Source organism: Zootoca vivipara, chromosome 9 (assembly GCF_965207765.1).
Source record: "Zootoca vivipara chromosome 9, rZooViv2.hap1.1, whole genome shotgun sequence".
Lineage (NCBI taxonomy): Eukaryota > Metazoa > Chordata > Lepidosauria > Squamata > Lacertidae > Zootoca > Zootoca vivipara.
The window spans coordinates 56,883,200-56,895,265 of NC_142592.1; the positions used below are offsets into that span (position 1 = coordinate 56,883,200).

At 46.2% G+C, this 12,066-nt stretch overlaps 1 protein-coding gene across 34 annotated transcripts in view; it reads left to right on the forward strand.

Annotated features, from left to right (window-relative positions):
- CALD1 (caldesmon 1) overlaps positions 1-12,066 on the forward strand; it is a 184,006-nt gene that overhangs the window by 157,269 nt on the left and 14,671 nt on the right. For 20 of the 34 annotated variants that reach the window (XM_060280022.2, XM_088676927.1, XM_035127489.3 and 17 more), the window contains 3 exons: positions 1,384-1,544; positions 5,170-5,431; positions 7,310-7,450. In XM_060280022.2, the coding sequence (XP_060136005.1) occupies positions 1,384-1,544; positions 5,170-5,431; positions 7,310-7,450 (564 nt within the window). The remainder of the gene's footprint in view (positions 1-1,383; positions 1,545-5,169; positions 5,432-7,309; positions 7,451-12,066) is intronic. The other 14 variants (XM_088676924.1, XM_088676943.1, XM_035127500.3 and 11 more) reach the window with 1 other exon arrangement.

The window sequence follows — 12,066 nt, forward strand, 5'->3', positions numbered from 1 at the left end:
TTCTCATTTTGTATATATATATTTTTCTGTTGTGAACCGCCCTGGATGCAGGGTGGTATACAAATTTAATAAATAATAAAATACAGTAATAAGCAGGGACCAGTTATAGTTGCAAGGGGCATGTGATGAAATGCCTCTCCCAATTTCCCCATCCTTTTTGCACAGAGCAAACCTGGGGCTGGCATTTCCGTAATTTTTTTGACGGGCATCATCATGAAGCCAGTTATAGTGAATTCAGTGCTTCCTGCCCTTTCCTCAGAGAATGCTGAGAGGGGAAAAAAATGTGGCCAACAGCAGCTGAGGCTGTGGAGTTGGTTATTATTGCTTCCACCAGAAGTATAAAATACATGGTGGTGCTGGTCATAGCTGTCAAGTCTCCCGTTTTTCGCGGGAAACCCCTGGATTTAAATTCGTTTCCCGCTGGTCTCCCGAATGGAAAAATATCCCGTAAATCCCCCAGATTTGCAGCTCCTGCCGGCGCCGACGGCCATGTCCCGGCTCCCACCTGGCTGCTCACTCACTTGGCTCCGGAAAGCGATTTCTGGTGCCCAGACATGCGGACACGGGCAGCCCGGCACCGGAAGTGGCTTCTGTGCATGTCTGGACATGTGCAGAACCCACTTCCGGTGCCGCTCCGCCCATGCCTGGGCACTGGAAATCGGGCAGAGCCAGCACCGGAAGTCGCTTCTACACATGTCTGGACATGCGCAGAAGCGAATTCCGGAGCTGCGCCACCACTGATCCCTTATTTTCCCTTATTTTCCTATCCGGAAGTTGACACCTATGGTGCTGGTGGAAAAAGTTGAGACAAGGTGCGGTTTTGTGAAGCCTTTTCTTTGTCCTCACCTGCTCTGAATTTTGCAGGGTTGGGGAGAACTTTCAACACTGCCTAAGTGGACTTGTACAGGAACAGGATTGTCCATGGCCAATAGTGTGTGTGTGGGGGGAGGTGTTCTTCCTGCCAGTTTCTTCAGCTTGGTAGACTTGTGATGAATCCCTGTTGCTGAACTACAGCTCCTATCATTCCCAGCCAGCATGGCCAATGACCTGGGATGCTGAGATTTGTAGTTCGGCAGCATCTGGAGGGACCCTGGGTTCCCCACACCTGGTGTAAGAGCTGCTGCAAAACATGGATCAGGAAACTGTGGCCCTTGAAATGATGTTGGATTACAACTCTCATCACCCCTGACCATTGGCTATGGCTGGATGGGGCTGATTGGAGCCCAACAACATCTGGCACACCACAAGTTCTCCGTCCCATCTCTGCCGCCAAACATCTGCAAAAGATTAATGGCTCATCATCTGCTTGCTGACAGCAGGAGAGGGATGCCTCTCCCTACCCCTCTGGGATGTAATTGGTTCGTTTTCGCAATGTCTCCCTAGCAGATAAAAGACAGGAAGCTGATCAGGGACAAAGCGCCCCAAGAAGAGGCTAAGCCTGGCTGGGATCGCAAGAAGGGAATTCCGGACTCGAAGCCACAGAATGGGGAGCGTTTCCAGGAACTCCCTGCCCACAAACTTAAGCATACGGAGAATGCTTTTAGGTAAGAGATACACTCGTAAGGGGGCATTGTTTATACTTGGGCCTCGTGTTGCCTTTAATGGGTCTTGGCTGCAACAGGATGAACTGTGCCCGTAGGAAAGACGGAAGCCATTTTTACACAGGACGCTTAAAAGGGTTTCTCACTAACCTGTTAATCTGCAATTTGTATATAAATCATATGTTGGCTGGAGTCCCCGTTCTCGTTACCCCATGATTTCTCTGCCCCATTGGCAACAAGTACAACAGTTAGGTCAATAGTGCACAGGGCCGTCTTCAGCATACCTGGCGCCCTGGCGCCGTGGTGCGACGGATCCCTCCGGCGCCCCCCCGTTTCCCAGCGCGGCGGGTGGGCGCAGCACGCAACGCGGCTGCCATCTGGAGGGCCAGTGCCCTGCACCACCCAGCCTGGCCGTAGGGCCGGCCCTGGGCCAGGGGGCACTGCCCACCCCGTTGCGACGCCCCTGCGCGCGGCGGAGGCGGCCCCAGGCACACCCGCCTCTAGAGAGTGGCCTGATGCCGCTGAACAGCTGAGAGGCGTGCCTGGGGCTGCCTCCGCTGTGCCTCTCCGCGGGCGCAGCAGCGCCCCTGGTGGCCTCGCGCCACCGGACCCGGGCCTAGAGACGGCCCTGATGGTGCATTGAAATGCCCAGAGGTGTAGCCTCCTGAATGGCTTTAGCTGAGTCCTGAAAAGTTAAATCTTGCAGAGTTTACTTTGTGAAGCACTGGGCAATTTGCATAGGGCAGCAACGCTGACATGGTGCTTCTGCCTGCAATGTTTATCCTTTAGGAAATTAAAAGGTAAGCGGTGAATTAACTATAAGAGCTGGCGACTGCCAGTGTGGTGAAGTGGTTCGAGTGTTAGATTAGGACCAGCTAGGCCCATCCAGCTGTGAAGCTCATGGCATAACGTAGAGTCAGTTGCTGCCTCTTAGCCTAACCTCAGCCACAGGGTTGTTGTGAGGATAAAATGGGGAGGGGGGGGAAGCATATATGCTACCTTGAATTCCGTGGAGGAAAGTCCTCCTCTCACAATATAAACCGACATGGGCTCTGTATTCATCATCTGAGGCCTTTGTTTGTGTGCCTCCACCACGAGAGATCTGGAAGGTGGCAAGGGGGGCCATTTCTGCAATGGCTCCCCATTTGTGGAATGCTGTCCCCAGGGAGGTTTGCTTCGCACCTTCACTGTATATCTTTAGGTGCCAGGTGAAAACATTTCTCTCCGATCAGGCCTTTGCCCGATTAATATTCTACAGCCTTTTAAGTGTGTTTCTGTTCCAACTATTTATTTGTGCTTTTTATCTCGTGTTTTTACCTCGTGAACTGCCCTGAGATCTTTTGATGAAGGGTGGTATATAAATCAAGTAAAATAATAAACAAACAAACAATTAAACGTTGCAACAAATGTGCCAGATTTGGTGTAGGTTGACATTCACATGATCTGAATGTCGGCAGGGTTTTGCTGGGAGGGGAATTTTGCTGGCCTCATTCTCTGTGCCCCTGGCTAGCATGAAAGTTCTCTAGAGAAATAATAATAATAATAATAATAATAATAATAATAATAATAATAATAATTTATTTATACCCCGCCCATCTGGCTGGGTTTCCGCAGCCACTCTGGGCGGCTTCCAACAGAAAAGTAAAATAAAATAATCAATTAAACATTAAAAGCCTCCCTAAACAGGGCTGCCTTCAGATGTCTTCTGAAAATCTGGTAGCTGTTCTTCTCTTTGACATCTGATGGGAGGGCATTCCATCGGGACTGGGCCACTTCAGACAACAGGGCGAGAGAGCTCACATGACCACGTAAGAAACACAGTTCTAGAGCCAGCGGCAGAACCTCGTTTCCCTTACTCTTGCGATCTGCCCAGATTCGCCGCATGATGCCTCTTGCAGCCCCATCTCAATGTGGCCCTGGGAAATCAACACTGCTCTACTTACTGTAGAGATTGGATTCGCCAGCTGTTTTTCTTTTAATCTCCCACTCATTTCCCCTGTGGCCCTTTCAGTTGATGAGATGATATTGTAAACGCCGCTCACAAGCCTCCATTTCTGTAAAGCTGAAGCTATTTAGGGTTGTAAAGATGACCCCTGAAGCTGCATATGTCTGCAAACCTAAACCATGCATGTTTGAGCCATATAAAGATACAGTATGGAGGGAAGTCCTGAGAGGCTCAAAGAATATTGATTGATTTGCTGCATTTGGTTCCCCATGCTTTTAACACTTGCAATGTACACTATTTTTTTTAAAAAAGTAATAATAAAACAATACGCAATATAACTCTCTGTGTGTATGTGTGTTAATGCATATATGCATTAAATCTATAAAGTACAGCAAACACACAAGTGCAATGAAACTTATATTTTCTCCCCATCCTTGACAAACAAATATCCAAGGCAGCTTGCAAAAAAATAAATAATTCAGAAATGTAATGAGAGCAATTAAAAACATACATAGACTATAGTAAAAGCAGCAAATCTAAGGAGGGCAGCATAAGCACAGCAGCAGAGGTAAAACAGGTAAGGATAAAAGGCCTGATAAAGAGAATTTTTTTCCTGGTGACATCAAAATAGGTGCTGGATGCTGCTGCCTGCAAAGACCATTCCAAAGCCAAGGAATTTTCCTCAATAGTAGTAGTAGTAGTAGTAGTAGTAGTAGTAATAATAATAAATTATTTATACCCCGCCCTCCCCAGTCAAAACCAGGCTCAGGGTGGCTAACACCAATAAAATTACAATAAGACATGATAAACAAAACAATTAAAATACAGCTTAAAATACAATATTAAAATTTAAAATGCAGCCTCATTGTAAGTAGTCCATAAATCCAAACCATGAGGGAGGAAAACACAGGGGTCAGTAGCCACATGCTTCAGAGAGCACCAGGGAAAATAACATGCTGTGGTTCCCTGATGCTTAAGTGAGGACCAGTCTTCCCATTAAAACAGAATGAGCTGGTGGAATTCTGGATTCTACCAAATCATCATCATCATCATAAATCTATACCCCACTCATCTGGCTGAGTTTCCCCAGCCACTCTGGGTGGCTCCCAACAGAATATTTATAATAATATTAAAAAGCGATAAAACATCAAACATTAAAATCTTCCCAAAACAGGGAAGACATCCCTTCAGATGCCTTCTAAAAGTCAGATAGTCGTTTATTTCCTTGACATCTGATGGGAGGGCGTTCCACAGGGCGGGCGCCACCACCAAGAAGACTCATTGCCTGGTTCCCTGTAGCTTTACTTCTCGCAGTGAGGGAACCACCAGAAGGCCCTTGAAGCTGGAACTTAGTGTCCGGACTTCAGACTGCAAGTGGCAGAGTTTTATTTATAGCGCTCTCCCATGTAAAAAGTGCATAGTATACTTTCATACTGAGGAGAGAGCTAGGCAAGAACCACTCTCCCTGATGTGCTAGTTTATTATACTGAGGGGTTTTTTTCAAAAAAAATGTAGAAGAGAATTGAAAGCTACGACACCGCATTCTGAAGTGGTCCAGTTCAGGGTACAGCGGTCTCTGCCATCCATTCCATTTTGCATAATTTCTATATTATCCTCACAGTGCCAGTCCTGACAAGCTACAGAAAACTCTTCCTCACTGTCGCTTGTTTCTTTCTCTCCCAGCCGCCCAGGCCTCAAAACCACCCCAGATTCTGAAGACGCCAAGCCAGTGTCCCACGCGGAGGCTGGCAAGCGGGTGGAGGAGCTGCGCCGTCGCCGAGGCGAAAACGAGAGCGAAGAGTTTGAGAAGATGAAACAGAAACAACAGGAGGCAGCCGTGGAGCTGGAGGAGCTGAAGAAGAAGCGTGAAGAGCGCCGGAAGATTCTGGAAGAAGAGGAGCAGAGGAAGAAGAAGGAGGAGGCGGAAAGGAAAACCCGGGAGGAGGTAATAGCTGCTTGGTGTATTCAGAACAAGAGCGCAAAGACATTATTGTGGTTGATGGAGGAAACTGCCTCATACGGAGAGATTCCATAGGTCCATCTAGATAGGTTTTGTCTACACTGATTGGCAGGGAAAAGGTGTGCACTTTGACCCTCTGTGTGCATGGGTGTCTTTGTAGAGCAGTGACATTGCACACTATATCCCGAGTATGGCGAGGACAAATTGCCCAGCTTCTATCATAAGAACAAGATCGTTGGTTTGGGAAAATACCTAAATTGGACCTAAGAATTGTGCCTAGCTTCTGGTTGTACATCTCTGAATTAGGTTACCCTTTCCCTTTGGCAAAGATCCTTCTGGTGGTGTTGTGACTCAGACTTACTTTAATGGAAAAATCTGGTTTGGAATAAGCTCTTTAAACGGAGGGTAATTGCCTTTTAAAACTGAGCGCCTAGCTCCTAAAACCCTATGCCTTTAACGAAGGACAGCAGCACATTCCAAACAATGAGGCAACCAGTGACTAATATTGAAATACACTTTAAGGGGAATACTTCTCTCAAGAGATAATTTTATTGTACGAGGTGCTCTTTCAAATCTTGCTATATTGTTGGTTCATTTTATTACTTATTTCACCAAATTTACACACCACTTGGTTGTAAGCAACAGCAGCCACTTCCTCAAAGCAGTTTACAAAAATAATAAAACAATGCAACGAGTTCTTCTCTTCCTAAGTTCTACTTGCAAAAGTAGCTTCTGTCTATGGATTATCCTTCCTACTGTTGTGGCATAGGACGGTCAGGAATTCTGTTCCCTTGCTACAGTTCTAGCTGGGTGTGGGGAAGATACAGAAATTTACCGCAGGGGTAGGAACTGATCCGATTGTTTGCTTTTAAATTGAAAAACTGCTCTGTTGAGAATCGTAGAGTTGGAAGGGACCCCAAGGGTCATCTAGATGAACCCCCTGCAAGAACAGAGAAAGTGCTTTGTGATGTCACATTCTCCTAACCAATCAGTGCTCTGAACAGCCACTTCAGGCTGGGCACCCCCACCCCCACCCCCAGCCTCAGTACTTGAGAGATGCTTGCCAGACTTAGATAATCCTCTTGTGTGATCTGTTGGGGTTTGTTCTTAGTTCTGAATTTTTATTGTGTATGTGTGGTTGCAACACTATTAAAGGAAGTGCAGTTTCCCCTGTAGCTTGACTCCTGTCTTCATGGATGCCTGTATACACTAGTATAGAAACGGCACCTTTGGTTAAGTTTCCACCAATTTCTTCATAACTGTAGCCACGTTCACTTAATAGTACTATTTTACATCACTTTCTGCATGACCAGCCAACTCTTTCTGCCATTTCTTTAATTTTATTACATTACACAAGTTCAATAAATGAAAGAACAACAACCAAAAATACCCAACCAACTTGATAGCAATCACATAACACACTGACAAATGTCCTCCTCTCAGGTCCGGTACATAACATCAATAGCTGAATCCTACTGTGACCTGATTGGATCATTGCCAAAACAAGATGACACTTGATTGGCTCTCTAAACACTCATGCTCACTGGCTACATTCAAATGAAGGAAAGCTGCTGCATATCAACCTAAGCAAGTTGTGCTTCCTTTTTCTGGTTATTTGGATATAACTTTTGAAAGAATACTGATAATGGAGAAGACTTTGTTGCAATACATTCTACATTAAATTATCTTTCCATTGATATATAGATTTATGCTGTTACTCAATGGTATTGCACCACACTCTAGCGGTGGCTTTGCTGAAGCAGCTGTGTTAACTGTCCTGAATTCGGGGTGTGTGTTGTGTGTGACATAAACATGAAAATGAGCTACAAGCTACTCATTCACTACATATTGTGAGTTTGGTAGGAAGAGAAGAGGCGGCTGAAGGAAGAAATTGAGAGGAGAAGGGCGGAAGCTGCCGAGAAACGCCAGAAGATGCCCGAGGAAGCCCAGAGCGAAGACAAGAAGCCGTTCAAATGTTTCACCCCAAAAGGTTCCTCTCTCAAGGTAAGGCTTCCTTGGGTCCATGTGGAGGGTTAATTGCAGGTCAAGAAGGAATTTCAGCTGGCTCCTAGTGTCTGTACTGTTTTAATCCAGGTTTGATTAAATGTATCCCCTATTTCATCTGCGAAGTAGGTGTGGCAATAATGCCTCCTCCTCTTCCTTCATGGTGATTGGTTCTCCTGGTAGCATCTAAAAATTCTAATTGCTATACAAAAATTAAAAGCAACAGTACAGGCCTTGCCTATTGGCTCACTCCCAACATGACGGTCAGATCACGCTTAAAGCACTTTCAACACATTTAAAGCACATAGCTTCCTTCTGCCACATCCTGGGGACTGTAGTTTTCTCCTCACAGGCCTATATGATTGTCAGCACCTTCAACAAGCTACAGTTCCCGCAATTCTTTGGAGGAAGCAAGATGCTTTAAATGTTCGCTGAATGGGCTTTAAAGACAGGTGCACCGACTCCTGAAGGCGGAGTGGTCTTTGGCCCCCTGAAGATTTGCTGGCAGGGTGCCGAGCCCCCTTGATGTTGAGGAGGCCGAGTGCAGGACAGTTCAATGGGTAGCTCCTCCTAAGCACAACAGAGGAAGCAATGTCATGCTGGGCTTACCACTCAGCCAGTCCCAACAATGCGATGCCATGCGCTCTCCAAACCCCCTCCCCCCCAATCTTGGGCGCAAGACGGCACCTCTTTTTAAAGGTATGGTTTGGGTGCAACCTGCCTCCCTTATTTAGTTTTTGGAGGGAGCGTCCAGGCCATGTTCAAATACACGCTTTTGCTCTATAACTGTGCAAAGTTTTTACAGAGCTCGATTCTCCGTGAATAAGGTTACCAGCTTTTTGTGTCTGTTTTGGTGCTCTGTGCTTTGTGACCAAAAAGATACCAAGTATTCTCCCACCACCAACAACAGCAACAGCATGCGGGGTGTTATGTATTAAGCTTGGATTCTAGAACAATAGACAGGTAGGATCCTAGAATGCAACATCTGATTGGCCTGCGGGAGCAGTCCAATCAGGCTCCAGGAGGGAAGCAGAATCAGCCAATCAGACGGGACCCATTGTGTAAATAATGTATATAAAGCCGGAGGGTTTTTTTGGGGGGGTTGGGGTTCATTCACTGTTTTACGAGCTGCAGTCGAAAGCGTGAAATCACTACACGACTCCAACTATATTTCATGGATGTAGCAATGAGAAGAAGAAAAGCTTTGCTTGCTGAATTTGCTACCCTGTTACGGGTCAGTGCCAACTGGGCAGCCGCTCGTGGCAGCACCACCTACAAGGCCTCATCACACAATCGTAAGAGATCGTAGCTCAGTGGCAGAGCCCATGCTTTTCATGCAGAAGGTCTCAGTCCCTGCTATCTCCAGTTTCTCAAGCTTAGAAGCAGCAGCGGACAGCAGGGTTGGCCTATGCCACTCACCCGACCTTAAGCCAGCTGAGTTGCTGCTGCATACCAGGATGGAGAGGGCGAGGTCGGGGCTGTGCAAACGGGATGGCAGAGCCAAACCAGCACTCCTGCTGGCAGGTTTGCACTGCACCCACTGCATGTCTGCCTCGCCCTTCATCCCAGCCAGAAGGCAGTCAGGGGCGTGGTGCTCCATGTCATCTGGATCTGATAGCAGGTGTTTGGTGGGAATCTGTGTGCAAAGCCCTGCAGAGCTGCTTTAATTGGAATGGACCATGCTCATCTAGATGGGCTCTCATAAGTACTGTTTGTAGATTCCGTCAAATCTGGAAAAGATGTATCGCCCTTCCCTGACCGGTTCTCTTCATTCCCAGCTTAATCTACATCTGGAGTTGACTTTGGGCTTCCTCAAAAAAATAAAAATAAAAAATAGGGAGCTGCAGAGTGGGTTTTGCTGTTACTGTTGTTCTTTTTCATTGCTTATGCTTCCCAGAGGAAGATTCTTATGTGCTGCCTTGTGAATCCTGGTGTGTGTGTGTGTGTGTGTGTGTGTGTGTGTGTGTGTGTGTGTGTGTCTTGGTGTCTTGCACTCAAAACAGATCTGTGTCTGTCAGAACCATTAACAGTAACAAGAGTTCTGCTGCTGATTTTAAAAGGACAGTGTATTGCACCCTATAGTTTTAGATAGAACAGGATGTAAAATTCAGGCTGAGAGAGAAAAAAACAACAGGCTGGGGTTGGAATTCGGATTTAGAGAGATCATAACACCTTCTGCTTTTGATGTCATATTTTACAGATTGCTGCTTGTTTTTTACAGATCTCTCCTGCTTTCTGTCTTGTTTTACAGATCTATTTTGTAATTCTGTTTACCGTATGTGCCCATAACGTTTCTAAGTTGTGAGCATGCTGGTGTTGTGCAGTGACATCTGTTTTCCTGTGAATAAAATTGTGCTTAGCTTGATCAACTCCTCCAAATTCATTTTCTTTCTCCCATTTTTTTTGTAGGCCAGGGGCAGTCAATGTAGTTCCTTCCAGAGGTGGTCAGACTCTCAACTCCCATCAGCCCCCCCCACATGGTCCATGTTCGGCAGGGGGCGGGAGGGAGGTCAGGGGTTCTAGTCTAGCAACATCTGGAGGGCACCAAGTTGGTGACCCCAGTGTGCAAGCCTGCAAATTACAAAGCAATTTTAATGTGTTTGTTTGTTCATCCCATTCATCAGCCAACCATTAAAACCACAAGCAACAACATACACAGTACAAACCACAAAAGGCAAACAGCATAAAACACCAACAGTAGGTAGAGATACAAACCAATTAAAAAAAGTTCTGCAAAAATGCAGCATCACAATAATCCTGGGCAGATAAAACAATGTTTCCCTGAAGCCCAAGAACTTTAGGCCCTCTCATGGGTTACTGACACCCATCATACTTTTCAAAACCCAAGAGCCCCTGAAGGAAAATCTTAGCAGTCATGCAGGTTTGTGTGGACTTTTGACTAAAAATTCTAGTGCGCCCAATGTGGGGCTCAAACCCACAACCCTGAGATTAAGAGTCTCATGCTCTACCGACTGAGCTATTGCTAAAATGTAAGCTGCTGTACAAAGGTGGAGATTCAAACCTGCTGCTTTGTCCATACTTGGCTCTGCTTCCTCCACTTTCTGTGGCCCCCAGAAAGTTCCTCACAAGGAAATGCAGCCCTTGGGGAGGAAAAGGGTTCCCACGCTATGCTTGACCTGTGACCTTCCATGTGCTGCTGAACTACAACTCCCAGCGACCTCAGCCAGCATAACCAATGATTTGCGGCAGCAGCAGTTGTTGTTCAGCTACAACCGGAGATGGATCACAGGCAATCCACCACTGGAGTAGAGAGATTTAATCCATTGGTTTCCAGTCCATTTTACTTTTGCATGAATCCACTCACAAGTCTGTTCTGTCTTGTTTTCGCCTTAATCTATGATTATTATTTTTAGCTGATTATTTTAAATGCATTTTCTCTCAGAAAGTGTTTTCTCTCAAATTGCACATTTAAAAACTTGGTGTGTGTGCGTGTTTGTGGTTGTGATGAGGCCAAATATGGGACATCCATATAAAAGAATCAGATGGATTGCTAAATTCCAATCTGCAAATTAATTCTGGGATGTGCAGTCAGGTCCGTTCATACCGGAATTATTGAATTCCTCAAGAATCCCTATAAGCTGGGTGGGCTGACAGAAAAGCATACTGCCATGTTTATCATTCTCCAAGCAGGTATCTCTTAGTGGTTCTCAGTTAAAGAAAAGCATGAATATATAGGCGCAGAGGAGGGCAAATATACCAGCCAGACAAGAAGAGCAAAGTGCCTGGCCATTTCAGATGTGATCGATTTCCCTCACAGGAAGTGCCCATAGAGATATAGGTAAAGGTAAAGGAACCCCTGACCATTAGGTCCAGTCGTGACCGACTCTGGGGTTGCGCGCTCATCTCGCATTATTGGCCGAGGGAGCCGGCGTATAGCTTCCAGGTCATGTGGCCAGCATGACAAAGCCGCTTCTGGCAAACCAGAGCAGCACATGGAAACGCCGTTTACCTTCCCGCTGTAGCGGTTCCTATTTATCTACTTGCATTTTGACGTGCTTTCGAACTGCTAGGTTGGCAGGAGCTGGGACCAAGCAACGGGAGCTCACCCCGTCACAGGGATTCGAACCGCCGACCTTCTGATCAGCAAGCCCTAGGCTCAGTGGTTTAACCACAGCGCCACCTGGGTCCCTATGAGAGATATAGATGTAGATGCAAAAAGCACTGAGAGTGCGCAAATTATTGTTACGTTCTGATTGCATATGCAAATGCTTCTCTGCATTCAGCCATGGCTTTCTAGCACATACATGTGGATTAAAAACAAGTAACTATATGTGGTTGCTAGACATGTGGCTTGTATGTCCCCGTCCCCCCCGTCCCCCGGTTGAAATACTATTATCCGTGTTGGAAATACATGATTTTTGAAACAACCCTGAGAGAGGCTAAAAGAGGGAGAGAATTGAGGGATTTGTAGGGGAACCGTATCCTTCTCTCTGTTACATTGCCATCTTGTGGCGGTGAAAGCACACTGCGTTTGTGGCCATCTGCAACCCCAAACTTCCAATCTGAGCAACTCTTCAGGTGCTCTGATTCTGCAGTCAGACATTATCATGCAAGTGAATAAAATCCTGCAGTCAGACATTATCATGCAAGTGAAT